General features: G+C 44.4%; 1 protein-coding gene across 1 annotated transcript in view; it reads left to right on the forward strand.

Moving 5' to 3' along the window:
* The window catches only part of GALNT17 (polypeptide N-acetylgalactosaminyltransferase 17), a 431,611-nt gene that overhangs the window by 204,766 nt on the left and 199,670 nt on the right, over positions 1 to 27,175 (forward strand). The window contains exon 3 of the mRNA XM_065892271.1: positions 3,167 to 3,333. Coding sequence (XP_065748343.1) covers positions 3,167 to 3,333 — 167 coding nt within the window. The remainder of the gene's footprint in view (positions 1 to 3,166; positions 3,334 to 27,175) is intronic.

The following is a 27,175-nucleotide window of genomic DNA, read 5'->3' on the forward strand; positions in this document are numbered from 1 at the left end:
TGGATTTTGCAGTCGGGGAGGCAGGAAACCTATCTGATTCTGTATGTTCCGTGATATAAAGACAAGGCTGGATGCTGAGCTGAGCTGACGGCTCCCTTCCCCAAATCTGCCTGCCTGTGGGCCATTGCACAAGCACCTCGGCACTGAGCACCGTCCACCTGGTCAGCTCTGCAGGAACTCGGAAATGGTGGGGGGGATGCTTCTTTCACGTCAGCCCTAGTCTGCAGGGTGTGGGATACCCAGATCTGTGTGGTTTGGAAGCACCGTCTGAGCATCATCAGGCCACAGGGAGGATTGGTCCAGCATCAGCTCCAGGGGCAGGAGCCGTACCTGTTCTCTTCCTCTGTGCAGTCTCTAGTATTTCTAAGGCCTGTGTGGCCTCCCTGTTTCCTTTTCATCATCCATCCTTAATCTCCCTTCCCGCACTCACCTGCTGCCTTGGGCATTGGGTGTCTGATCGGAAGTAGTGTATGTTTCAGGCTATGTCTCCTCTTTACAGCAGGTGTTTACGGCCTCAGTTTTCTATCTGTCCAGCATACTGTGGCCGCTCCTGCATATCAAGCCATAAGCCAGGCTTAGAGATTTTTTAAAGATAGAGTCTGCCTCTCGAGAGCAACAAAACCATGTTGATTTTCATAATGACCGTATTCCTGTTGTCTGCCTATTGGGAACCCCTGTGATGTTGGGCACAGCTGTGAGCTGGGCGAGGTTGGAGCCCGAGCCCTTTTGGGGAGCAGAGTCCTGGGTGGGTCCTGCAGGGTCTGGGTTGAGTGAAAGCTCTGGAAGCCTGGCCCATGGTAATGGGAAATCTACAAAAGGGATCAGAGGAGGCAGGAGGGAGGATGGAGGGGCCGGGCAGGCAGGCTGGTCTTTCTGTCGGTTGGTACATTGCATTTTCCCAGGGCTCTCAAAGGCTGGTCTCACCTGATCCTTATGAGGACCTTAGCCAGGCACCTAGAACTAAATACAGTGAGGGGTATTTTGACAGTTTTAGAGATGAAAAAACATGAGCACTGTGCCCAGGGTGACAGGTTCAATGTGTGGCAGAGAGCTTCTTGCTTTTGAGATTCCCCCATGATTTACTGAATGGCCACCTTGACCGTGAAGGGGCAGGACCGGGGGCCCATGATTGCCATCTCAGCAGAGGGAATTGCCTTCTCCGGCCAAGAGGCTTAACCCACCACGCAGCGTTAATGGCAGCCTGACCCCATTGCCTGTAGCTGGAGAAGACGGTGCTGGTACGTTGCAGTTTGGCCTTTTTGTCTTCTTAATTTCAAGGGCCAGAATCTGTTTAAAAACAAAAGGCCCTGAGACTTCCTTGGTGGTCCAGTGGTTAAGACTCCCCGCTTCCAATACAGGGCGCACGGGTTCGATCCCTGGTCAGGGAACTAAGATCCCAAACGCCGAGTGGTGCAGCCAGAAAAGAAAGAAAGAAAGAAGGAAACCAGGCCCAGGAGTGCATGTCAGAGTAGGTACGTGTGTATGGGCGGGGTGCTCGCGTGTATGTTGAGGAGCAGCTGCTAGCCTGCCAGGTTCAGGATGGCTGCCGGCGCTGTCAGGGAGGCTCCGAGGGACCTTCCGGGATGCACCCTCCTCCCCCGGCTCACCACGCAGTAAATGAGATGATCCCCGCCAACTGCCCGTGAGCCCATCAATAACCATTCTAATCTCCTCGGCAGCCCCCAGAAGTGAATTTACGACATCGAGGTAAAAATGAGGCTGCGTGATCAGTGGATCCCTGGATGGTCTCCTCTAGGAGACACAAATGTATATTGTAACAAAACTTTATTTTCTTCTGAAAATTGCCTACATGATTAATACGGCCCAACACAGCCCAAGCTGTTCAGCATAAAAAAACAGCTGTATTTCTTGCTGTCTCTTCAGTGCTGCTTCCCTTTCACTCCATTCCCTCTGTTTTGCTCTGGAACGCATTGTGCCGTATACCGTACAGTCTCACACAGAGAGGCGGGGGATGCATTGAAATGCGCCAGCTCTGTATTCCATTCTGCTCTGTTGGCACTTGGTATTTCTGATGCGGCTCAGACCATGCATAAAACCACATTCCCCAGGCCAGAGTGCTGGTGCTTCCATCACTGAGTCATGCAGAGCCGGTTCCCTGGGTACCAGTCACCTCTTACATCACTGGGCGCCCCCAGGGAGGCCCAAGCCCTACGCCCCTGAGTCCAGCCTGGATGAAAAGCATTCTTCTCTTTCACCCTGTCTTCAGGTATGGGGGAGTTGCTGGATATTAGAAGGGAGGACCTCTTAGGCAGGTGGTCCCATTTCCAGTCCCCAGGGAGATTCTAGGAACACTTGCAAGAAGAGTTAGGGTGTGTCAGGCAGCACGGTCCTAGCAGGTAGAGGCCCCTCTTCCTTGATGATGATACACTTCATGTGTGTTTCATGTCTTTTCCCAGAGTGTAAGCTCCGTGAGAGCAAAGGTCTCCTGTACAGTGCTGGGTACTGGGTAGGTCCGATAGATGTCTTAGTTTGGGTTCTCCCGGAAGCAGACCCTGAAACAAAGATTTGAGTGCATTCGTTTATATGGGCAGTGAAAAGGGCACCACTGAGGGGAGGTAGGACTGAGAAGGGAAGGTGTCCCCCAAAGAGGGTGCTATGCAGCTTGCTACCGTGGGTGATGGAGCTTAATCCCGCTGGGGGAAACTCTGGGAGCCGGTGTAAAACCCACCCCTCAGAGTCAACCACCTCAAGGGCTGAGGGAGCTGGGGTATTTATACATCATCTCCCAGCTGCCTCTGGATGAGAAGTGATGGGGGTGAGGCAGTTGCCCAGAAGGCAGCAAAGCGGGCTCCGAGGAGGGAAATGCGGGAGCCTGGAGTGGGAAGTCGGGCAGGTGTGCTCTGAAGTGAGACCGGGGGTGCCTGTGGGCGTGGCAGCCTGGGAGACTGGCGATGTGCGCCCAAGACTGATGCTCCTCCTTCCTGTGGGGTGGTACATCTGGGAGAAGTGGAGCTGGATTTCTTAACTGTCTCCTCCTTAGGTTTTATTCTCAGATATTAGCCCAGAGAGGCCAAGAGGGAACCAACGATCCTCACCTTGGGAGGACGTGTACCAGGATTGGGCTGACGGCCTTACCATGTGCAGCCGCAGTGTCTGTGCTTTGCTCCTTCCTCTGACTCTGCTGTCCTCTGCTGTCTTCCCCCAGGTGTAAGGAGCTGAAGTTCTCCGAGGAGCTGCCCCAGATATCCATCATATTTATCTTCGTGAACGAGGCCCTGTCGGTGATCCTGCGGTCAGTTCACAGCGCGGTCAACCACACACCGACCCACCTGCTGAAGGAAATCATCCTGGTGGATGACAACAGTGATGAAGGTATGGGGGCCGCCAACCTGCATGCAATTGTTGGAGAAGACAGTGCAAGCACACGATGTGAGCGGGGGGAAGGGTCACTTTCATTCCATCCTGAGCCCAAGTGACTTTGTCTCCTGTCCCTGGGGCATAGCTGGAGAATGGGGGGCTGTTTTGGGGGACGAAATCCAGGTAAACACTAGTTAATTAGTCCTTGAGTCCTCTAGGGCTCTGAAGAATAAACTACTGGTTATGTGTCTGGACTCATTTCCCCTCTTCCTGTTACCGAAAGCAGATGACATTGAAGAGCTGAATTCCTCCGCGATCCCCACCCCGCGTCGCATCTCCTTGGTCCTTTCGCCAGAGGCAGAAGAAAAAGGGAAATTCTATCTTGTGATGGGAACTGTTGATCATACGTCAGAATTCCCCTCTGGGCCTCTGTGCCCAAAGTGACTGTCGGTAGAAATGCACAGGCTTTGCAGGTCTTTAGGAGTTCAGTTCTACTAGGAATGATGGCTCAATTAAAAAATATAACAAATACTTTTTGTATTTGTTATATGACAATATCAGAACTCCTTTGAAGTGCTTGGAGACGGAGGCCTAGTGTGAAAGTGGTGGCAGGGGGGTTGCTTTGGCCAATTGTACCTTTGTGTTGGATCCCAGCCTAAAAAATTCACTGCAGGGAGAAACCCACACAAGCCGATGACATCAAAGAAAGGCAGCCAGTGTGCGTGCTTAAGGCCAAGGAGGCTTATCTTCTGAGCAACTGAAAGATTAGGAGCAAGCTGAACCCCTTGCTCTCGGTGTGATCAGTAGAAGATTACCCCGTGCTCCCCAGTCAGGAGGGGGTGAGGAAGAGGCAGGACGGTGTCATGGGTCCTGTTGGAAACCTGAGTATCTTCAGCAGCTCCAATGAGCTCACGTTTCATCGGCCCAGGAGTTGAAGTCCCCCGGACCCTTCTGAACCAGTGAAGTGTGTGAGTGGGTCTGGACCCAGCATTACACCCATCAGGGCACCACCATCTCCCGGGCCTCCAAATTTTGAGGACTAATGGGTCATTTGCTGGATTTTTCACATCCTTATTTTAAAACTTACATGGAGAGTCTCTTGGGAGAAGGAGGTTCTTTCAGTTCCCTGAAGCCTCTAAGTCAGCTGGCAAAGTCATGGCTCACAGTGGCCTTCTCTGCAGCCTCTCTGTGTGCCCCTGCAGACCTCTGGCTTCAGAAGTACTTCCAAACCCTCTGCAGGGAATCCTGACTCCTACTTCCCCCCCTCCGTTTGCTGGCTAAATCCCTCTCGTCCCCCGGGTGTCCCCTATGTGTCACTTCCTGGGAGGTTCCTTTGCTGACATCCTAAGACCCTTGCTCTGTGCTGCCTCAGCTCCCTGTATCCTCCTGTAGCACATAGCACGTGAGATCGCTGTGCCTTTCATAGCTGGACTCCCAGTACCGGGCAGGACTTGGTTTCACAGGGCCTGGCTGGTAGCCGGCCCTCTGTGAGTCTTACCCTATTACCGAACACAAGTTCGTGTGCCCGACACACAGTGAGGCCAAACAACCCAAAATGTCAGGGTTTGGAGCAGAGAAAGGTTTATTGCAGGGCCATTCAAGGAGACGGGTGGCTCATGCCAAAAAAACCCCCAAACTCCTTGAAGGATTTCAGCAAAGCACTTAAAAGGCCATGATTACTTGTTGCAAACTTCTTGGTGTCAGAATCCTTTGTTCTTGTAGTTGTCCACGTAGGCCAGGTCAGGATGTTCCTCTAAACCTCCAAGACAAATGTTATTCTGTTCTGCAACTCTTTATCACTACATGAGTGGAAAAGTGTTATACCCTTAAAGGTCAGAGCCTTGAAAATAGGCTATCCTGTGTATCAGGCTAAAGGCAACATTCTTTTACAAAAGGTGAAGAGCCAGCATGACTAAATACAGGCAACAGAGCACAAAGGTTAAAGTAAAAGGACCAGATCTAATATGGAGTCAGATTTGTTCTTCCCTGTTACAGCCTAGCCGGGGAGTAAATGATGAAGCTGAATAGGGCTGGGAAAGGGCTAGCAGGGGGCAAGCAATGAAGTGACCAGAGGTGGTGCAGAGAAGAGCTAGCAGACCCAGAGAAGAAAGCAAACAGTAGGTGCTGGACTGAACTGGGGTAAGGACTCACTACCAGTGGGGCTCCTTCCCCCGAGGAAATCTCAGCAGACCCAGCCCAAGAGAAAGAAATGGAAGAATAGGTCAGTCTCAACCAGAACACAAGCTCTGTGAGAATGGGGGTCTCCAGTAGATGTCTTAGTGTGGGTTCCCCCAGAACAGCCCCTGAAACTAAGATTTGAGTGCATTAGTTTATTTGGGAGGTAAAGTGCATCATTAGAGGAGTGGGGAAGTAGGATAAGGAAGGGAAGGCAAAGCCAGTGTAAAACCCACCCCAAGAGAGTTGACCTGCTCAAGGGTGAGGGAGCTGGAGTATTTATATACACCTTTAGCATCAGATGCTTTCACATCAGAACCTCCTGGAACCCTGACCTGGAAGAAGTTCTGCATCAAGAGGTCTGGGGTGGGTCTGAGAAGGTGCATTTCTCACAAGTTCTCCAGTGATGCTGCTGGTGTAGGGACCACACTTTGAGACCCACTGGGTTAAGTACCATTTCAGTGGTTCACACTTCAGGTCTAAATGAAGATGTTTAATGGGTGAGAAAAAGTAGGGAAGAGGTATTTGTTTCGGTCTGATCATAAAGTTAATCCCCATTCATCCTCCCCTGTCCCCCGAGATACCTGGGGAACCCAGAGTTGTCTACATTAATATTGTTTCCCTGTTTTCTTTCCCCAGCTCTAGCCTCTATATTTTCTTCAGGCTAGAAGTGCCTTCTCTTTAACTGGAAGAGGAGGTTAACATTTTTTTTCTTTGTGACTAGTATTAACAAATTTTGTATATGTTCTATACACATTTGAAAAGATACCCCTACTCTATAATCATGAAATTGAATTCCTGCCAGACATCAACTTTGTGTGTTTAGCTAGACTATGAGTTTATTTTTTTAAGTCTTTTTGATAATGGTGTTTTAACATCTCCTCCTACAATGACTACTCCTTCCTGTGTTCCTAATAATGTTTGATTTCTGTATCTTGTTGTCAGTTTCTTTGGCAACTGTAGATTTGTATCTAAATGGCTTCACTACTAGCAGTGGTTGTTACCATTATGTAATGCTCCCTTTATCTTAAAAGCATACTTTTTCCCCCCTGCCTTGAATTTAGTTTGTCTAAGATTAATATTGTTATCCCTGCTTACCTTCTGTTTGAATTTGATTAAAACAATTTTTTCCAGCCTTACCAATTTTTTTTTCTGATCTTAAAAGTAATGCACGCTCTTTGTAGGGACATTTGAATTTATCAAAAAGCACATATAATTGGACAAAAACAAATACTGAAGAGACTAACCAGAAGCAACTGCTCATTTGCCTGTGTTCTCACCCTCTTTTTTTCAATGCGTGTTTTACATTAAGATCCTATAGTAAAAACAAGTTAATGTTATTGTTTTTTCTCCTCTGAACTGTGAAGCATAATATCTCCCTTTTTATTAAGAAAAAGTTCTGCAACCATCATTTTAATGAGGGTACAATGGTCCATTCTCAGGCTAGTCAAGAATGGCTTAGGTGGAAACTGCAGCCCTCCACTTCCATGTTATCACATACATTCAAGGAAAAAGAGGCTTTTCAGAGGGCAGACAGCAGAAGCAAGAAGAACTACAATCCTGCAGCCTGTGGAACGAAAACCACATTCACAGAAAGATAGACGAAATGAAAAGGCAGAAGACTATGTACCCAGACGAAGGAACAAGATAAAACCCCAGAAAAACAACTAAATGAGGTGGAGATAGGCAACCTTCCAGAAAAAGAATTCAGAATAATAATAGTGAAGATGATCCAGGACCTTGGGAAATGATTGGAGGCAAAGATCAAGAAGATGCAAGAAATGTTTAACAAAGACCTAGAAGAATTAAAGAACAAACAAACAGAGATGAACAATACAATAACGTAAATGAAAAATACACTAGAAGGAATCAGTTAGCAGAATAACTGAGGCAGATGAATGGATAAGTGAGCTGGAAGACAGAATGGTGGAAATCACTGCCACAGAACAGAATAAAGAAAAAAGAATGAAGAGAAATGCAGGCAGCCTAAGAAACCTCTGGGACAACATTAAGTGCACCAACGTTTGCATTATAGGGGTCCCAGAAGAAGAGAGAGGGAAAGGACCCGAGAAAATATTTGAAGAGATTATAGTCGAAAACTTCCCTAACATGGGAGAGGAAATAGCCATCCAAGTCCAGGAAGTGCAGAGAGTCCCAGGCAGGATAAACCCAAGGAGAAACATGCCGAGACACATAGTAAGCAAATTGACAACAATTAAAGACAAAGAAAAATTATTAAAAGCAACAAGCGAAAAATGACAAATAACATGCAAGGGAACTCCCATAAGGTTAACCACTGATTTCTCAGCAGAAACTCTACAAGCCATAAGGGAGTGGCACGATATATTTAAAGTGATGAAAGGGAAGAAACTACAACCAAGATTACTCTACCTGGTAAGGATCTTACTCAGATTAAACAGAGAAATCAAAAGCTTTAAAGACAAGCAAAAGCTAAGAGAATTCAGCACCACCAAACCAGCTCTACAACAAATGCTAAAGGAGCTTCTCTAATGGAAACACAAGAGAAGAAAAGCACCTACAAAAACACCCAAAACAATTAAGAAAGTGGTAATAGGAACATACATATTGATAACTACCTTAAATGTGAATGGATTAAATGCTCCAACCAAAAGACACAGGCTTGCTGAATGGAGACAAGAACAAGACCCATATATATGCTGTCTACAAGAGACCCACTTCAGACCTAGGGACACATACAGACTGAAAGTGAGGGGATGGAAAAAGATATTCCATGTGAGTGGAAATCAAAAGAAAGCTGGAGTAACAATACTCATGTCAGATAAAATTGACTTTAAAATAAAGAATTTACAAGAGACAAGGAAGGACACTACATAATGATCAAGGGATCAATCCAGGAAGATATAACAATTATAAATATATATGCACCCAACATAGGGGCACCTAAATACATAAGGCAAATGCTAACAGTTATAAAAGAGGAAATTGAAAGTAACACAATAATAGTGGGGGACTTTTAACACCTCACTTACACCAATGGACAGATCATCCAGACAGAAAATTAATAAGGAAACACAAGCTTTAAATGACACAATAGACCAGATAGATTTAATTGATATTTATAGGACATTCCATCCAAAAACAGCAGATTACACTTTCTTCTCAAGTGCACATGGAACATGCTCCAGGATAGATCACATCTTGGGTCACAAATCAAGCCTCGGTAAATTTAAGAAAATAGAAATCATATCAAGCATCTTTTCCGACCACAACACTGTGAGATTAGAAATCAATTACAGGAAAGAAAACCATAAAAAACACAAACATGTGGAGGCTAAACAATACATTCCTAAATAACCAAGAGATAACAGAGGAAATCAAAAAATACCTGGAGACAAATGAAAATGAAAACACGATGATCCAAAACCTATGGGATGCAGCAAAAGCAGTTCTAAGAGGGAAGTTTATAGCAATACAGGCCTACCTCAAGAAATAAGAAAAATCTCAAATAAACAATCTAACCTTACACCTAAAGGAACTAGAGAAAGAAGAACAAACAAAACCCAAAGTTAGTAGAAGGAAAGAAATCATAAAGATCAGAGCAGAAATAAATGAAATAGAAACAAAGAAAACAATAGCAAAGATCAATAAAACTAAAAGCTGGTTCTTTGAGAAGATAAACAAAATTGATAAACCATTAGCCAGACTCATCAAAAAGAGGGAGAGGACACAAATTACTAAAATTAGAAAGGAAAAAGGAGAAGTTACAATGGACACCACAGAAATACAAAGCATCATAAGAGACTACTACAAGCAACTGTATCCCAAAAAATGGACAACCTGGAAGAAATGCACAAATTCTTAGAAAGGTATAACATTCCAAGACTGAACCAGGAAGAAATAGAAAATATGAACCGACCAATCACAAGTAATGAAATAGAAACTGATTAAAAATCTTCCAACAAACAGAAGTCCAGGACTAGACGGCTTCACAGGTGAATTCTATCAAACATTTAGAGAAGAGCTAACACCCATCCTTCTCAAACTCTTCCAAAAAACTGCAGAGGAAGGAACACTCCCAAACTCATTCTATGAGGCCACCATCACCCTGATACCAAAACCAGACAAAGATACTACAAAGAAAGAAAATTACAGACCAATATCACTGATGAATGTAGATGCAGAAATCCTCAACAAACTACTAGCAAACAGAATCCGAGAATACATTAAAAGGATCATACACCATGCTCAAGTGGGATTTATCCCAGGGATGCAAGGATTCTTCAATGTATGCAAATCAATCAATGTGATACACCATTATTAACAAATTGAAGGAGAAAAAACATATGATCATTTCAATAGATGCAGAAAAAGCTTTTGACGAAACTCAACGTCCATTTATAATAAAAACTCTCTAGAAAGGGGGCACAGAGGGAACCTACCTCAACATAATAAAGGCCATATACAACAGACCCACAGCAAACATCATAGTCAATGGTGAAAAACTGAAAGCATTTCCTCTAAGATCAGGAACAAGACAAGAATGTACACTCTCGCTACTATTATTCAACATAGTTTTGGAAGTTTTAGCCATGGCAATCAGAGAAGAAAAAGAAATAAAAAGAATCCAAATTGGAAAAGAAGAAATAAAACTGTAACTGTTTGTAGATGACATGATACTATACATAGAAAATCCTAAAAATGCCACCAGAAATCTACTAGAGCTAATCAATAAAGTTGCAGGGTACAAAATTAATGCACAGAAATCTCTTGCATTCCTATACACTAACAACAAAAGATCAGAAAGAGAAATTAAGGAAACAGTCCCATTCACCATTGCAACAAAAAGAATAAAATACCTAGGAATAAACCTACATAAGGAGGTAAAAGACCTGTATGCAGAAAACTATAAGACACTGATGAAAGAAGTCAAAGAAGTCACAAACAGATGGAGAGATATACCATGTTCTTGCATTGGAAGAATCAGTATTGTGAAATGACTGTACTACCCAAAGCAATTTACAGATTCAGTGCAATCCCTATCAAATTACCAATGGCATTTTTTACAGAACTAGACAAAAAAAATCTTAAAATTTGTATCAAGACACAAAAGACCCCAAATAGCCAAAGCAGTTTTGAGGGAAAAAAACGAAGCTGGAGAAATCAGACTCCCTGATTTCAGACTATACTACAAAGCTACAGTAATCAAGACAATATGGTACTGGCACAAAAACAGAAATATATATCAATTGAACAGGATAGAAAGCCCAGAGATAAACCCACACACCTATGGTCAACTAATCTGTGACAAAGGAGGCAAGGATATACAATGGAGAAAAGACAGTCTCTTCAGTAAGTGATGCTGGGAAAACTGGACAGGTACATGTGAAAGAATAAAATTAGAACACTCCCTAACACCATACACAAAAATAAACACAAACTGGATTAACAACCTAAATGTAAGACCGGACACTATAAACTCTTAGCGACAAGCATAGGAAGAACACTCTTTGACATAAATGACAGCAAGATCTTTTTTGACCCACCTCCTAGAGTAATGGAAATAAAAGTAAACAAATGGGACCTTATGAAACTTAAAGCCTTTTTCACAGCAAAGGAAACTATAAACCAGATGAAAATACAACCCTCAGAATGGGAGAAAATATTTGAAAACGAATCAACGGACAAAGGATTAATCTCCAAAATATATAAACAGCTCATGCAGCTTAATATTAAAAAAACAAACAACCCAATCCAAAAATGGGCAGAAGACCTAAATAGTCATTTCTCCAAAGAAGACACACAGATGGCCAAGAAGCACATGAAAAGCTGCTCAACATCACTAAGTATTAGAGAAATGCAAATCAAAACTACAATGAGGCATCTCCTCACATCAGTTAGAATGGACATCGTCAGAAAATCTACAAATAACAAATGCTGGGGAGGGTGTGGAGAAAAGGGAAACTTCTTGCACTGTTGGTGGGAATGTAAATTGGTGCAGCCACTATGGAGAACAGTATGGAGGTTCCTTAAAAAACTAAAAATAGAATTACCATATGACCCAGCAATCCCACTACTGGGCATATACCCAGAGGAAAACATAGTTCAAAAAGACATGTGCACCCCAGTGTTCACTGCAGCACTGTTTACAATAGCCAGGTCATGGAAGCAACCTAAATGCCCATCAACAGACGAATGGATAAAGAAGATGTGGTACGTATATACAATGGAATATTACTCAGCCATAAAAAGGAGTGAAATTGGGTCATTTGTAGAGACGTGGATGGATCTAGAGACTGTCATACAGAGTGAAGTAAGTCAGAAAGAGGAAAACAAATATCGTATGTTAACATATATATGTGGAACCTAGAAAAATGGTACAAGTGAACCAGTTTGCAGGGCAGAAATAGAGACACAGATATAGAGAACAAACGTATGGACACCAAGGGGGGAAAGCGTGGTCGGGGGGTGGTGGTGGGATGAATTAGGAGATTGGGATTGACATGTATACACTAATATGTATAAAATAGATAACTAATAAGAACCTGCTGTATAAAAAAATAAATTAAAAAAAAAAGAAAAAAGGTTTTTAAAGAACTTACCAAAAAAAAAAAAAAAAAAAAAAGACTGGCTTGGGGAAAGTGTGAATAAAGCCAGGTAACTCTGGATCTGGGTACACAGGCAAGTCAGGGATTTTCCCTTTTAGTTTTTGTTTTTTCAAGTCATTTGTTTCATTCAGCTTGAATATTGACATTGGCCTAAATTAATCCCAAGTAAGAGCCAATTCTTTGTACCTTTGTGCATTATTACACTGAAATCAGTCAGGCAAAATCACTGCTCACCACATCCAGTGGGCACTTTCCTTCTCCAATCTGGCCACATCTGACATTGCTGGCAGCTTCCTTCTTGGCATCTTTCTCCTCTGGAGGCCGGGGCACCACTGTCTTCTGATTGTCCTTCAGTCGTCCTTTTCCTCGGCTTTGTGCTTCAGTTGGGGTCACTCATGGTTCTCACCATCAGGATACACTGGGCAACCTCCTCGACTGTGCACATTCTGGTGACCTCCAAAGCCATCCCCCAAGCTCCACACCTGTGTGTCTTCTGTCCCCTAGGTGGCTACCCAGCATCCCTCTGAGACCATAAACTCAGTCAGTCCAGTGACTAACTTACCGTTCTCCTTTCATATCCTCTTCAAATAGTGATGATTTTATTTCTTGCTTTCCAATCTGGATACCTTTTTTTTTTTTCTTGCTTAGTTTTCCTGACTCCTTTATTTGATTTAAATTTGTTTTTCTTTTTTTAAATAGAAGTATAGTCGATTTGCAAGATTGTGTTAATTTCTTCTGTACAGCAAAGTGATTCAGTTGTACATATATATACATTTTTAAAATATTCTTTTCCATTATGGTTTATCATAGGATACTGAATGTAGTTCTCTGTGCTGTACAGTAGGACCTTGTTGTTTATCCTTTCTCTATACAACAGCTTCCATCTGCTAACCCCAACCTCCCACTCCATCCTTCCCCTAGCCCCTCCCCGTTGGCAACCACAAGTCTGTTCTCTATGTCCGTGAGTCTGTTTCTGTTTCATAAATAGATTCATTTGTCTGACTCCTTTATTTAAAAAAAAAAACAAGTACTTACTAATAAATACTCATTATCCTACCGCGTCAAGAACAAGAAATTGACCTTTGTGCTTTCCTAAGAGTTACAAAAGCCTCTTCTGGGGGAGACAGCTAGGTCATCAATGACCCCAGGGAAATACAAGGCTTACCCCAGTGGGGGCACCTGGCAGGGCTATTGTGTGAACCAGGTACTGGGTATAAGGCAAAAATCTGGACAGATGGAATGACATGTCCTCTATTTTCTGGTTCTGACCTCATCAAGGCGTACTGCCTATGTTCAGGAGGAGGTCAGAGCATAAGGATGAAAGGAATGACCTCAGCTGGTCCAAGCCGCAGGCAGTCTCTGGTCAGAACATCTAATTATAGGGAAGAATGGGGACCAGACTTACTCGGATGATCTACCCTCAGCTTTAAGTGTGGTCAGGTTGCAGGAGAGATGGTAATGATAACCCTCAACGCGTCTGCCTCAAGCCACACTGCTCCCATGTGGATGGTTGGCCATGGTGGATCTATCTCCCTTCCCCATCCTCCTGGAGATCTCCTTTGCCCCCCCTACCTATGTTGGACCCCATGCCTCTCTCTTTCTTGGTTTACATACTGATTTTGGTGAAACTCAACATCTAGAAGTTTCTTGAGAAATATTACAAGGAAGATAAAATCTTTTGAGATTATCCATGTCTGAAGAAAGCTTTTTCCTAAATCTTCTGTGTGAATGATGGCCTGATTGAGTTAGACATCACCTTCTTTCAGAATATTGATGGGTTTGCTCCATTATCTTCTGTCTTTCAGTGTTTTTTAGAAGAAACAAAAGAGTCCTGATTCCTGATCTTTTGCGTGTTTCTTTCCTTTCTGGAAGCTTGAATCTTCATTTTGTTTGCAGAGTTTGGAAATTCACGATGATGAGCCTTGGTGTAGGTCATCCAGTGGCTTCAATCTGGAATCTAATGTCAGTTTTCAGAAAATTTCTTGGAATATTTAATTGACAGTGCCTCCCCATTTTTTCTCAGTTATCTCTTTCAGCATCTCCCACTGTATCCCATTATTAAACCTCCTAAACTGAACCCCCAATTTTCTTATCTTTTCTCTGCTTCCTTACCTTTCCTTATCTTTTTGCTCTGATATATTTGCTTTCTTCAGTTTTATCTCCCTTCCATTCTATTCAGTTTTTCATATCTGCTATCATGATTCTGCTTCCAGGTCCTCATTTTTATTCTCTGAGAGTTCCTTTTTATAGCGTATTGTTTTTATTTAATGGGAGCAATATGTTTTCTGGTCCCTTGGAGGATATTAATAATGTTTTGTTTTTCAGTTTTTTCCTTGTGTGTTCTGTTTCCAGAAGGTGGTTTTTTTCTTTGTTATTTAGTTTCTATCTCCCACCTTGGAGGCTTTCTCTCCCCTCCCGCGAGCCTGTTGTCAGCTCCTGATTACTTCTTAAGAGGTGATTAGGCAGCCGGGGGCTGGGGGAGGGAAAATGGGGAGTTAGTGTTTAATGGATACAGAGTTTCAGTTTGGGAAGATGAAAACGTTCTGGAGATGGATGGTGGTAACGTGATCGTACTTATTATCACTGAACTGTAAAGTAAAATGGAATATTTCACGTTGTTATATATATGTACACACACACACACACACACACTCACACACACTCACACACACACACACACACTCTCTGAGTGCTTGGACTTCCAGGGTTTGACAGCAGAGGGGTCGGACGCATCTGTCGATCTGTGAATCCACTTTCCAGCCTCCCCAGCTTCATGGTTGATGTCTCGTCTTGTGTCTTCTCTGCCCTTGGAAGGTTATGGGTTTATTTTATTTTTTTTAATCCCTTTATTGTAGTTTTCAGTGACTTTTGTCCAATTCACGAGTCAAATTTATTATCTTATCCCAGAAGTTCCATACTCATTTTTAAGAACTTTTAATAGGAATTGATAACTTGTTCTCCAGATATGTGTACTGTCCCATGAAAAGTATACGAAACTATCTGTTTCTCTGTATCCTCACCAACACCAAGTCTTATTAATCTTTGTCATCCTTGCTGTTCTGATGAGTGAAAAATGGCATATCATTTTTAGATCTGCATTTTTGGAATATTAGTGATATTGAACAGTTTTTCATACATTTGACCATATTTCTTTTTTAGGGATTTGCCCATTAATAATGACACTCATTTTTTTTTCTATTGGAATATTTATCTTATTAATTTATAAGAACTTTGTATATATTTTTAAACTTTTTACGTTCATTTCATAGATGTTTCTCTCAATTTGAGCTTTCACTTTAATTTGTTTACAGTATTTTTAGACAAGCATAATTTTTACATTTTTATATAGTCAAATCCATCAGTCTTTTCCTTTAGTAACATCCTAAGAAAGTTATTCATGATCCCTAGAAGGTACAAATATTCATGCATATTTTCTTATAGGTAAATATTTCTTTTCAAAATAAATTCCAGCAGATTACATATTTTTGTATCAGGTGTGAGAAAGTTTTAACCTAGAGACCCCTGTCTCAAAGTATGGTTATCTCAATGTATTTAATAATTCATCCTCACCACTTATTTGAAATATCCTGTTTTCGTATGCTAAAATATTTTACGTTTGGAAACATTGCGGCTGAATCACATGAGGACTGATTGGTTATGAAGGAGGGTAAAGAGGAGGGAGGGGTCAAAGAGGACTCCCAGGGTCCTGGCTCCGGTGACAGGACAGGTTGGTGCCATCCACTAAGATAAGGAGTACGGTAAGATAGGTTTGGGAGAGGGATTGAGTTCACCTTTTGGATATGTCAAGTCCAGATTCCCATGGAATTTTACTGTGCCTTCCAAACTGAGGGGTAACTTTAGCCATCAAGTTGAAATAATATTAGAAGCTTCTTCGTTTCCAGTGTTACAATCTTTAATACATAAGATTATATATATAATGCATGTCTTGTCAATAGTTTTTAACTACTTTTGAAAAACTTTCTTCCTCTTTTCCTTAAGCAATAGTATGTGGAGGTCTTGGCCAAGTCACCTACCTTTTCTGAGCTTGAGTAAACTGGGGATGATAGTGGCTTTTATGCAGGGTTTAAATTACAAGCTTTCGAGGTAATACTTGTAAAGCATGTAGCACAGGTCCTGGCAGTATAATAAAGGGCATAACTGTTGAGTGCACTTGTGGTGTTATTTGATTTGCCAGCTCCAGCTTATTCCTCAACATTCTACTTCTGTGTCACTCCTGCTGGGAAGCCCTCCTGGATTTCCCAGGTGTGGCTGCGTTGGGGGCCTCTGCTCCCAGGCATCAGTGTGTACTTTGGCACAACACTTGGCTCGCTGAATTGCGTCAGTGCACTTGCCCATCTTTAAACTATAAGACCCTTGAGAGCAAGAACCATAGTTCCTTCTGTGCTACGTTCCCAGTGCCTTGCACACCAAGTTATAGGGATCGCTGAATACGTTCCTTTAAACTGCATGTGTGCAAAGTGTTTCTTTCTACTTCCACTGGCATCATCTTGGGAGTTTTTGTATTTGGCATTGTTGTACGTATCTTGGCTTCAGTACTCCAGTTGTTTTGATTTAGGTCCCCCAAACCACCTATCTCCAATCATCATGATTTGTGTCTGTCGGTGCTCTTGGTGGCTGTAGACCTTGTCACTAATATTTCCCCGTGGAGCAAGAACACCTGGTCAAGCTCTTCTCTTGGTTGATGTGTTCAACGGTTGAAAGAAGGATGGCTCAAGTTAGAACTTTTTTCAGTGGAAGGTTCAACCCTCTGGGCTTTCAAAAGGGATTTTGGAGAAGGCATACTGACACTGTCTGCTTTTCTTCTTGGTTTATAATTGCAGAGATAGGAGAGGTCTTGTGTTTCAGGAAGATAACACTTTTCCTGTGTTGTCGAGGCTCTGAGTAAAGTAGCCAAGAGACAGCTTGTTATCACACAGCTCCACGCTGGGCCAGGCTTCCTTACTGGAGCAGCGTCTGCCTGCCTCTCCCCCGCTTGTAAAGAGCCTTCCTGATTGCAAATAATACTTGTTTTTGTCCCCAACCAGATCACTGCAATGTGACGGCATTTGCTCTGTGGGTCTGTAACCACAATTAGGTTGTGCATTTACATTCCTTCCTGTGTATTTTAGGCCATGGGAAGGAGAGGAGAAGAAGGAGTGTGTATATTTTTACACAAGAGATAGTGTGAGAACCCCGGCTAAAGCTTCGTATGCTAACTGGCTTAAAAAAAGTGATGCCAACAAAAAACCTTGTTATTTTGAAATAATTCTAGATTCACAAGAAATTGCACAAACGTACAAGGGGTCTTATGTGCCCTTCACTTAGTTCCCCCCACTGGTAACATCTTGCTAAACTCTAGTGCATTAATCACAACCTATAAATTGACTCTGGTACAATCCACAAATTGTATGATCAGAACTTATTCTGATTTCACCAGTTTAACGTGTGTGTGTGTGTGTGTGTGTGTGTGTGTGTTTCTATACAATTTGATCACAGGTGAGATTCCCCACAGTTCAGATACAGAACTGTCCCATCACCGCAAAGCTCCCCCATGCTACCCCTTTATTACCACCCAACTCCCCATACCTCACCCCTAACACCCACTAGTCTGTTGTTCATCATCCCTATAATTTTGTTATTTCAAGAATATTCTGTAAGTTGAACCATAACCTTTGTGATTGGCTTCTTCCTTCTGCACAGTGTTCCATGGTGTGGGTTTACCAAGTTTGTTTAACCCTCCACCTGTTGAAGGACATTTGGGTTGTTTCAGTTTGGGGTTTTTACACATAACGGTGCTATGAACATTGGTGTACAGATGTTGGTGTGAAAATAAATTTTCACTTCCTTGGGATAAATGCCCAAGAGCCCCATTACTTGAGTTATGGTAGACACATGTTCAAGCAAACTTCTTTGGTCATTTAGTCCATTTATGTGACACTGTGTCTTTAAAAATCTGATTGATTTTTTTACCTTCCAGCCCAGCCTCCAGTGGAGGAAAAGTTTCTGTGTTAGTCTTGGTGACCTTGACTATGATACTAAGGGGAATGGGTTGCATTCCTGCAGAATCAGGAGTAATCCAAAAACTGTGTTGAAAGTGTTGCCCTGGGATCAGATTTTGAGCTCCCATTAGGTAACACCCAACAATATAAGGTCCTGGAGGGGCTGATACACCCCAGGGATGGGCATGAGGCTGACCCAAGGGAAAGTGAGACCCAGGCACTCAGACATTGCCAGGTTTCTCTGTCCCGGGTCTCCACGGTCTCTGAGCCCCTCTGTTCCCCTGTCGGCTTGGGAAGGCTGGCCACCTCCAGTTTTCCAGGCCATCTGGAGGGAAATATGGCTGCAAAGATAGCCCAAAGTTGACATTGTAATTACAGCTTCAGCCACTTTAGGGAGACAGGACCACCTCTCCAGGGAATCCCAGGGAAGGGAACTGGTGCTCTAGTTTGGGTCACATACCCTTCGTTGGACCTGTCACCTGTGGCCAGGAGGGCAGGGTCATGCATAGAACTACCACACACCAGTAACCATGGAGGAAGTCTTCAGAAATGGAGGGGGCAGGGTGGACAGGCAGACGATGGACCCCAAATGTTGTAACAACATCCATGAGATTCACACTTGGAGTTCCCACAAGTTGGGGGAATAAATGAGGCCTTTGAGAAGGATGTGGCACCTGAGTTGGACCGTGAGAGACAGTTAGGACTTGGACATGTGGATGGGAGGAAACAGCAGTGGGGGGAAGTAGGCAAACCCGGATCTCAAGGCACAGATGCCTGGGGCATAGAGAGGGAGGCGTGCAATGGGATTTGACGTGGAAGAATTGACGGGTGGATTGGAGTTTCAGAGAGAGAGTCCCAGTCAGAGATGGAGGATCTTGCTGGGCCACAGGATCGAGGAGGGACAGCTTGACCACGTCCTGTGACAATGCTGAGCAGCCGCAGAGCAGGAGGGATGAAAAAAAGGCTCCTTGAACAGCCTGGCCCAGGCTGGAGATCAGAGAAGCTGACAGATGAGACAGAGGGAAAGGTGGATCAAGACCTAGAGTCTGTCATACAGAGTGAAGTAAGTCAGAAAGAGAAAGACAAATACCGTATGCTAACACATATATTTGGAACTTAAGAAAAAAAAATGTCATGAAGAACCTAGGGGTAAGACAGGAATAAAGACACAGACCTACTAGAGAATGGACTTGAGGATACGGGGAGGGGGAAGGGTGAGCTGTGACAAAGCGAGAGAGAGGCATGGACGTATATACACTACCAAACGTAAGGTAGATAGCTAGTGGGAAGCAGCCGCATAGCACAGGGAGATCAGCTCGGTGCTTTGTGACCACCTAGAGGGATGGGATAGGGAGGGTGGGAGGGAGATGCAAGAGGGAGGAGATGTGGGGATATATGTATATGCATAGCTGATGCACTTTGTTATAAAGCAGAAACTAACACACCATTGTAAAGCAATTATACTCCAATAAAGATGTAAAAAAAAAGAAAGGTAAAAATAAATAAAAATTTTAAAAAATCAAAGAAAAGAAAGCCCAGGGGTTGGTGGAAATATTGTCAGGAAGGCCAGCCGTGGCCATTTTCACCTTTGTTCCCCAAAAAGTGGTGTTGGAGCTTTAATGTTATTTTCTTCGAAAAGTGAGGTGGATCCTTGAGTTGGCATTGCCAAGAGTACCTTTAGGTCACTTCAGCCGTGAGCTCTGGGCTGCTTGCGGGGCAGAGGCTCTGTGGCCTCAGGCTGTGCTGTAGGGTCTGGGAGGGACTGTGCCCGGCACCTGCACGCAGTTTGGAACAAATCTTTTCCTTTCCTCTTACTCTTAGGGCAGGATGGCTGCCTTCTGAATCCTCAGGGCCAGGTCCTGCCTGGCCGCTAGCTTCCTTGTCTTACACATCAGATGTCTGGTCTCAAGGGGGCCTGTGAGTGAATGACCCCTGTAGGATGTCAAGAAACCCCGGATTGGGCAGCACAAATGCAGAGGGGCCCTGACACTCCCTTTCCCCTCCCGGGCACGACTCCATGGTGCTAACTGAGCACGCACCTCCTGGAGTCTTGACCACGCCCTTTGACACTGGGAGATGGTCATTGCTATCCATTTTAAAAAAGAAGTTCAAGTTCAGAGAGGGGAAGTGCTTTAATCCACGGCAGCGCAGCCAGAATTTGCAGGAGCCAGGGCTCCAACTCAGCCGTCCTCGTCCCGGAACCAGGACTCTGGGGCCTCCTCCCTGGGAACTGTCACCTCCCTCTGTGCTTTTCCGCTTCCTTCCGGTTTAAGACTCACTCCCCCGCAGCCCTCCTGTCCCCTTACCAGATTCATCTCATTGTTTCCCAGGACGTGTCCACTCTCCCTTCAGTATACAGCGACACACGCCATAAAAAGTGAGTAATAATTTTAACATCTATCGAGTGCTTCTATGTTCCTGGCACTGAGCTAAGCGCTTTGCATGCATCCACTTATTTAATACCCCAAACAGCCCTCTCAGGTAGGGACCAGTATTATCCCTATTAACTGTTTACCCTGACATCGTGCAACAGCTCACGATGAATGCTCCTGACCAGGTGTGTCACCGCCTCTCAGGTGCCCCCAGGCTCAGTGTAGGAGCACAATGATACACGAATGCACGTGGCCCCAAGGTACCCTCCCTCGCAGAGACCTTTCCGTTTTCATTCTTTTTCCACCTCAGAACATCCCTGCTCTGTGCACCCTGGGAGTACCTAATCAGTAGGACCTTTTGGAGTCTAAAGTCCAAATGAGTGCCCCGTGTGTGACCGTCGGGTGCGGTGATGGTTTGGGATCTGCAGAGCTGCTGTTCAGCCAGCACGTCCTGGCGTGGCCTTCCAGCTCGCATCTGTTCTGACCGGTCATTGCCTGTCTTTAGCTGTTACATATCTTGATCGTCTCCCCTGGGCTAGAAGAGACATGTTAGGTTCTGCAAACCTCTTGGACCCTAATAAAAGCTGCTATTTATAGAGCATTTTCGTGCTACCTGACACCTTCACCTGCACCGTTTTTTTGGTGAGCGCGCATAAGCATTTTTTTCTTTGCACAGGACCCATACTGCCTTTGACCTTGGAGAATTCAGGGCTCTGAATACAGAGGTCCCCAAAATACTGGAGAAGGGGAAACTGACCAGATGCTGTACTCTACTTATTCCATTCCTGGCTGCCAGCTGCACTTAAAGAAAACTCCAAGAAGTGACCAAGCGCCACGCTGTGACCCTGTTCTCTCCAGGGTTTCCTGTTTCCTGTGTGCCGTTTTGCTCCCCCCTGAGCCCCCTTAATGACGGTGACTTTGGTTATTTAAAGGAAGAGGATTGCCAGCTTCAGAGCGTTCAGAATCAATATTGCAGTAAATAAGAAACATAATGAAAGAAAAACACACTCCAGGCTGCAGACAAATTTTATCGCTTAAATTCACATGTTATTATTAGAATCAGCTGCAAGTACCGGACTTTCAACTGCCTTTTGATGGGGTGAGATAGGGGAACGCTCTTAATCTGGGGGAGCAATCTGGAGGCACCCCTAGAGGCATTGTGGTGTTTTCCTGTTGGTTTGGGCTCCTTGTATTTATGTTTTTTTAAAGATGAAATTTAAATGGAAGAAGCGGTGGAGAGGAATTTCTTAACAAAGGAGTTGAAAGCAGAGATGGCTTTCCTTTTCAAAGCCCCTCTCCTGAATGCACAACTCCGTGTGATATATTTAGTTTAACACCTCGGTATTTTGCACCTCACATCTTTTTTCTTGCTTCTTTTTGTCTTTCGCTTTCTTTTCTCCTTGCTTTGATCTCACTATGGAATCGCCTTTAAAATGCTTTCATACACAGCAAAAACATCCCTTTTTAATCTCCCCCATTCTTCCCAAAATTTCTGGCTCTCGCCTCACCTCTTTTTCACTCCTGTAGTCAGAAAATGCATTATTTAAGTCCACAAAGCTGAGCGGTGCCCAGAGAATGAAACATACAGTATAGACGCCTTCTGGGTTATTTCGTCTTGGGTTTTTACACACTCGCCAGGTCCATGCAATGGAGCGGTGGGCGTGGCAGCGGAGGGGAGGGGCGTGGCTCTTACGTCACTGCTGTCCCTTCAGAGTTTAGTGGGGTTGTTTGGAGGAGTTTGAAGTTCAGCCGGTTCTCCTTGTTACCCCCTCCCTTGGAGCCTCTCAATCAGCCAGGGGGGGCTTCTTCTCTGGAGAGGGCCAACCACTGTCAGTGGATGGCTGGCTGGAAAAGTGTGCCCAGAGCAGAAGCACGGGGGCTTCAGAGTTACAGAGAGAGCCAGTTCCTGGCCAAGCCTGAGTCAGGCCTCGACTTCCCACGTTCGAGGCTGAGTTCTGCACGAGCAGACGAACGACTTCAGTTTTCACGGCCTCGCATCCGCAGGAATCAGGCAGAATGACAAGGAGGGCAGGCGTGCCGCTTATGAACTGTGTGACTTTCAGCCGAGTGCTTACCCTCTCTGGGCCTCAGTTTCTTTCTCCATAAAATGGGGATCATGATACCCCTTACCTCACAGAGTGCTGATGAGGGTAGAAAGAGTTGCCAGAGGTAAAGCAGTTGCAACAGAATATCCTTAATTAGAATTCAGTAAATGTGAAAGCAAAACTCGAGGAATGTTACGGGTTTGCAAGAGAGATCATTCTCGAGTTAAATACGAGAGGGGAACTCATCTGAGTAGTATTTTGGAGCATTTCATGATGAGCTGACATTTTTAGTCAGCTTTGGCTAGCAATTAGGGGATATCAGTATTTTATTATAGATACAGACAAACATAGTATTTGAAATGTTTGAAAAGTAGTGATTGTCAGCCAAAAAGCAATTTTGCATCCAAGAAGCCCGCCTCACAGGGTGTACTCACCTAGAAGCTAAGGAAGCTCATGGTTGGGGCCCCTCACTTGTGTGGAGGCGGCAGTGGGTAGGGAGCCAGCCTAACAGTGGTTCACAGGCCTGTGGGTTTTTGTAAAATTTACAAAAGGGATTTTTTTGGTTGTTTTCTTAAAGGGGATCCTTCAGATTATATAAACTTCAGGTCCTTCAAAGTCCAGATTCGTTTCTGGGACTTAACAAACTCCATCTGACAGATAGAAACCCACATATTGCATGAGGTTTCTCCCCCTTCCCTTTTTAAATTAAAAAAACATTAATTAAAAAAATGCATTATTGATCTTTGGCCACTTTTATGCCTTTAGTTTTGGTTAGTTATTTCAGGCATAAAGGTATTCTCAGGCGTGCCTGAAAATCCAGGTGTTCTAAATCTATTTTTTGTTTTCTTTCAGTGGCATCATGGCTGATTCACATATTTAAAAAAAAAAAAAAGAAATCTCAAAGAAAAGGCACTGCAGAAATGTAGGGCATCATGCCTAACGGCTGTGCTGAATCTGTGTTAAGGACCATGTTTTTCCCTCTGCTGACTTAAAGTCCCCAAGTATGGTGAGCTGGAAGTTTCCATCAGGGATGGGGAGAAAGGCTGGTGTCAGGGGGACACTGGGGCTGTGAACACAGACCCATGGGTTGGATCCTCCCCTCTGAGAGGCTAGAACCCCCTTTAATGAGTCTGGAGGGGCTTTGCAAATAAGCTTCCAGTGAACCACATTACCAGAATGGGGATCAGAAAAGCTAATGGGCAGCAGAACAAGAATGAGACCTTCAGTAAGGCCTAGGGATTTAAATTCACACTCAAAAAAAATACTTCAGCCCCCGCCCCTTCAAAATCGACCAGGGCTTACAGATACAAAAGGCCACATCTTGTATGATTCTATTTTTATGAGTTATCCAGAAGAGGCCAAGATGGAGAGCAGCTTAGTGGTCGCCAGGGGCTGCGGGGAGGGCAGGACACGGAGAGTGACTGCTTAATGGGTGTGAAGTTTCCTTTGGGGGTCATGAGAAGTTCTGAAACTAGATAGCAGTGAAGGTTGTACCACATTGTGAATGCACTTAACGCCATTGTACACTTTAAAATGGTCAAAAAGGTTAACTTTATGTGTATCTAACCACGGTAAAAACAATGAAAGAAAAATCAGGCAGTGCTTTTGAGAAGTTCTGGGTTTGTGGGAGAATCATCTGGAGTGCTGGTCAACCCCACCGAAGCCCACTAAATTAGAACTGCCTAGGGCAGCCCGGGAACCTGCGTCACCTGCCAGGTGATTTCCTAGGTAGAGCGGAATCTCACATTCTGAGGAACACTGGCTTTGAGGCAGGCGGGGTTTTTTTTTTTTGTTTTTAATTGGAACGTGCCATATGTGCTGTTTTCTCATCCCAGCTGTCACAACCCATGCATTCCCAGCGAGCAGCATGCCCACACCTCAGCAGCTGCTGGCAGGGAGAAGTGTTGGTTCTAAGTGGCTGTGATGGTGATGGTGGCACGGATGGCAGCAGAAGCAGTGTTGGTAGAATTGTACCACTTGTCATTGTAATAGATTGTGGGAGTGAGAGCAGAAGCCAGGAACATCAGGGGTCCTTGTCAAGGGACTAATGGTGAGGTTGCTGTATTGGGGCAACCTCAAGGGGTTGAGGTCATCTCCAAGGGGTTCCATCTTACAGACAAGGCGGAACAAGAAGGCCCAGGCAGTGGGAAAAGCAGAGACAGGCGGTGGCCAACACTGGGATCCTGGAACGTCTGCTCAGTTCGGATGAGACCTAGTCTGTGCACAGGGGTTAATTCATCACAGGTGGGGTTGGATAGGGGGTCAGCTCTAAGTCAGAGCTACTCCAAGTGCGTTCACCAGAGCAGCAGTGGCAGCCTCATGGAGCTCGTTGGAAATGCAAGTTCTTGGGCCACACCCCAGACCTACGGGTGATTTTCACGCAGGTTAAAGTTTGAGAAACACCATCTAAACTTAGACTGATTCTCTTGGGTCTCCATACCTTGAGGAGAATTACAACGTTCAGTGAGTCTCATCAGTAAGACTTGATAACTCGCGAGTTAAGAGGTACAGATGGGGCCCAGCCCCGGACGGTGTGGCCACTTCCAAGCCCACGTCTGTGTGGTACCCAGGTTCATGCTCTAGTTTTGGGAGCAGGTGGAGATGCCTTCTATGTCCGCACTTTTTTCTGAGCAGGGTTTAGAGACAAGAGACTAGGCTGATGTTTTATTCTCTAATATCACTGCAGTTGTGGGATCTGGATATAATTCTGTAATAATGTTTTTTGCTTTAGTTCTCACTGTTTGCCACTTTCTTGCTGTCAACGTCTACTCCTTAAGCCTGGATGACAGGCGGTCCTTTTATTGTTAAGGAGCAGATATATCTCCCGTCTGGTCCCCTCCGATCACGGGCAGTGGTTGCCTTTCCCCCTCTTGACCCTCAAGTGCTACTTACCAAAACCTTAAGAAACACAAGCATTCCCAAACGGCTCTAGACCAATTTAGTATTGGATTTCATAACATTGGTAGGTAAACATTTATTTTTGCAGAAGTGAGTTTTTATTTTCTTCTCTGAGTCTGCCGGTGAGAAAAATCGTATGTAAAATGTTTTTCTTAACTGTCATTATAATGTCCAGGAATGGTTTCATCTGTTACGGATGATAAAGGATCTTAGGTGATGGGTGTGACATTTCTTACTGCTGTCAGGTTGAGAATTTGTTTCCTTCCATGGTGAGCCTGGAGGCCTTGTTTTTATTCAGTTAACTCGCGGGCTTTCTCACTTTAAAGCAACTTTGAAATCTCGACACCCCAATGCCCTCAGGCTGTCACAACTCTGTTCCACCAGGACCAGCCTTTCTGGAAATCTCTCCTGAGCTGTCCTACTCATCCACTTCTCCCTAAGCTAACCTTGTCCCCGAAGGGCCCAGCTGCATCCAGAAGGGAATTCTTTTTTCTCACTGTTCCCATCAGGAAGCTACTGTTTGTCTAGATCAGCGGCCTGTTCTCAGCTCTCATTTTCTCTAACTCATTTGATTTCCCTGACATTGGATGTTGAATAACTCTTTGAGAACAGGGATTGTGTCATTTTCAACCACGTAGGCGCTCTATAAATATTTATGAAATGAATGCACAGATTCTTCTTCTGGAAACTCTGCGCTTGATAGGATTCTGCCCCTGTGATGCTGTTTCTAGCCCGTCTTGTCCTCTAGCTCTGCTTCCTGCCTCCTGAATGCACACATTTCCCAAAGTGGGGTTCTAAGTCTTCTTCTGGAACTCTCACTCCCTCCTGTGCCATCGTCTCTCCCCACCATGTCCCTGACACTCTGTGCCCTGCCTTCTCACTCTGGACCATTATCCTGGTTCAGCACTCAGCCCCCAAAGGTCTGCTAGCCGCTCAACCTGTCCCCAGGTGAACCCACCAACTTCTGCTTCTCTTCTTTTCCTCTTTTCTGATTAATGGCATTTTCCCGGTCTCCCAGACACTAGTGACTCCGTCGCCTCAGCAGATCCAGTTCCACGCCTGTGTTTTGCTGTGTGCTTGTGTATTCTGGAGTAGTGAGAGCACACGTCCAAACCTGCTGATTAACTCAGATACGACCTTCTCTTTGGACACCCCCAGGCAAAAGCATTTCTCCCTTTGTGACCCTCCTCCCGACCCTCCATCACACTTTCCCTCTACGACCATTTTTCTTTGGCCCTTAGCTCCTCAATATTGGAATTTTTTGAACATGTCTCATCTCCTTGCCCAGATTGTAAGCATCTCAAGGGAGTGCTTGTGTCCGAATTGATTTTAAATCCAAGCCGGAGCACAACTCAATACATTATTGGGTCCAGAATCACATACAGGGATTGGGAAATGAAGCCTTCTCAGTGTCTCTTGTTCTCCAGCCCTGCTAGTCGGATGCTGACATCTCCCTTCGTGTTCCCATGAAAGACCCCAGGGCGTCCCTTCAATTGTGTCTGGAACAATGTGTCACTGAATCTTGAAAGATGGAGGCTGGTGACTACGGCTATAAAATGATGGTGCCTGGAGTTTAAAATGATATTGACTAGCTAGAAGGATGTGCTCTTGTTCATGGGGTATTATAAAATGGATCCATGTGAATAATATCAATAGACCAATTAGTATTAGAAATAAGATTTTGAATGCATGTCAAGGGCTTTATATATAAATCTTATTTATTCGTAGCAACCATAGGCTAGTACCAAATGATGAGGCATTATCCTTTTATCCCTTTAAAC

The sequence above is a fragment of the Phocoena phocoena genome, chromosome 15, assembly GCF_963924675.1.
Source record: "Phocoena phocoena chromosome 15, mPhoPho1.1, whole genome shotgun sequence".
NCBI lineage: Eukaryota > Metazoa > Chordata > Mammalia > Artiodactyla > Phocoenidae > Phocoena > Phocoena phocoena.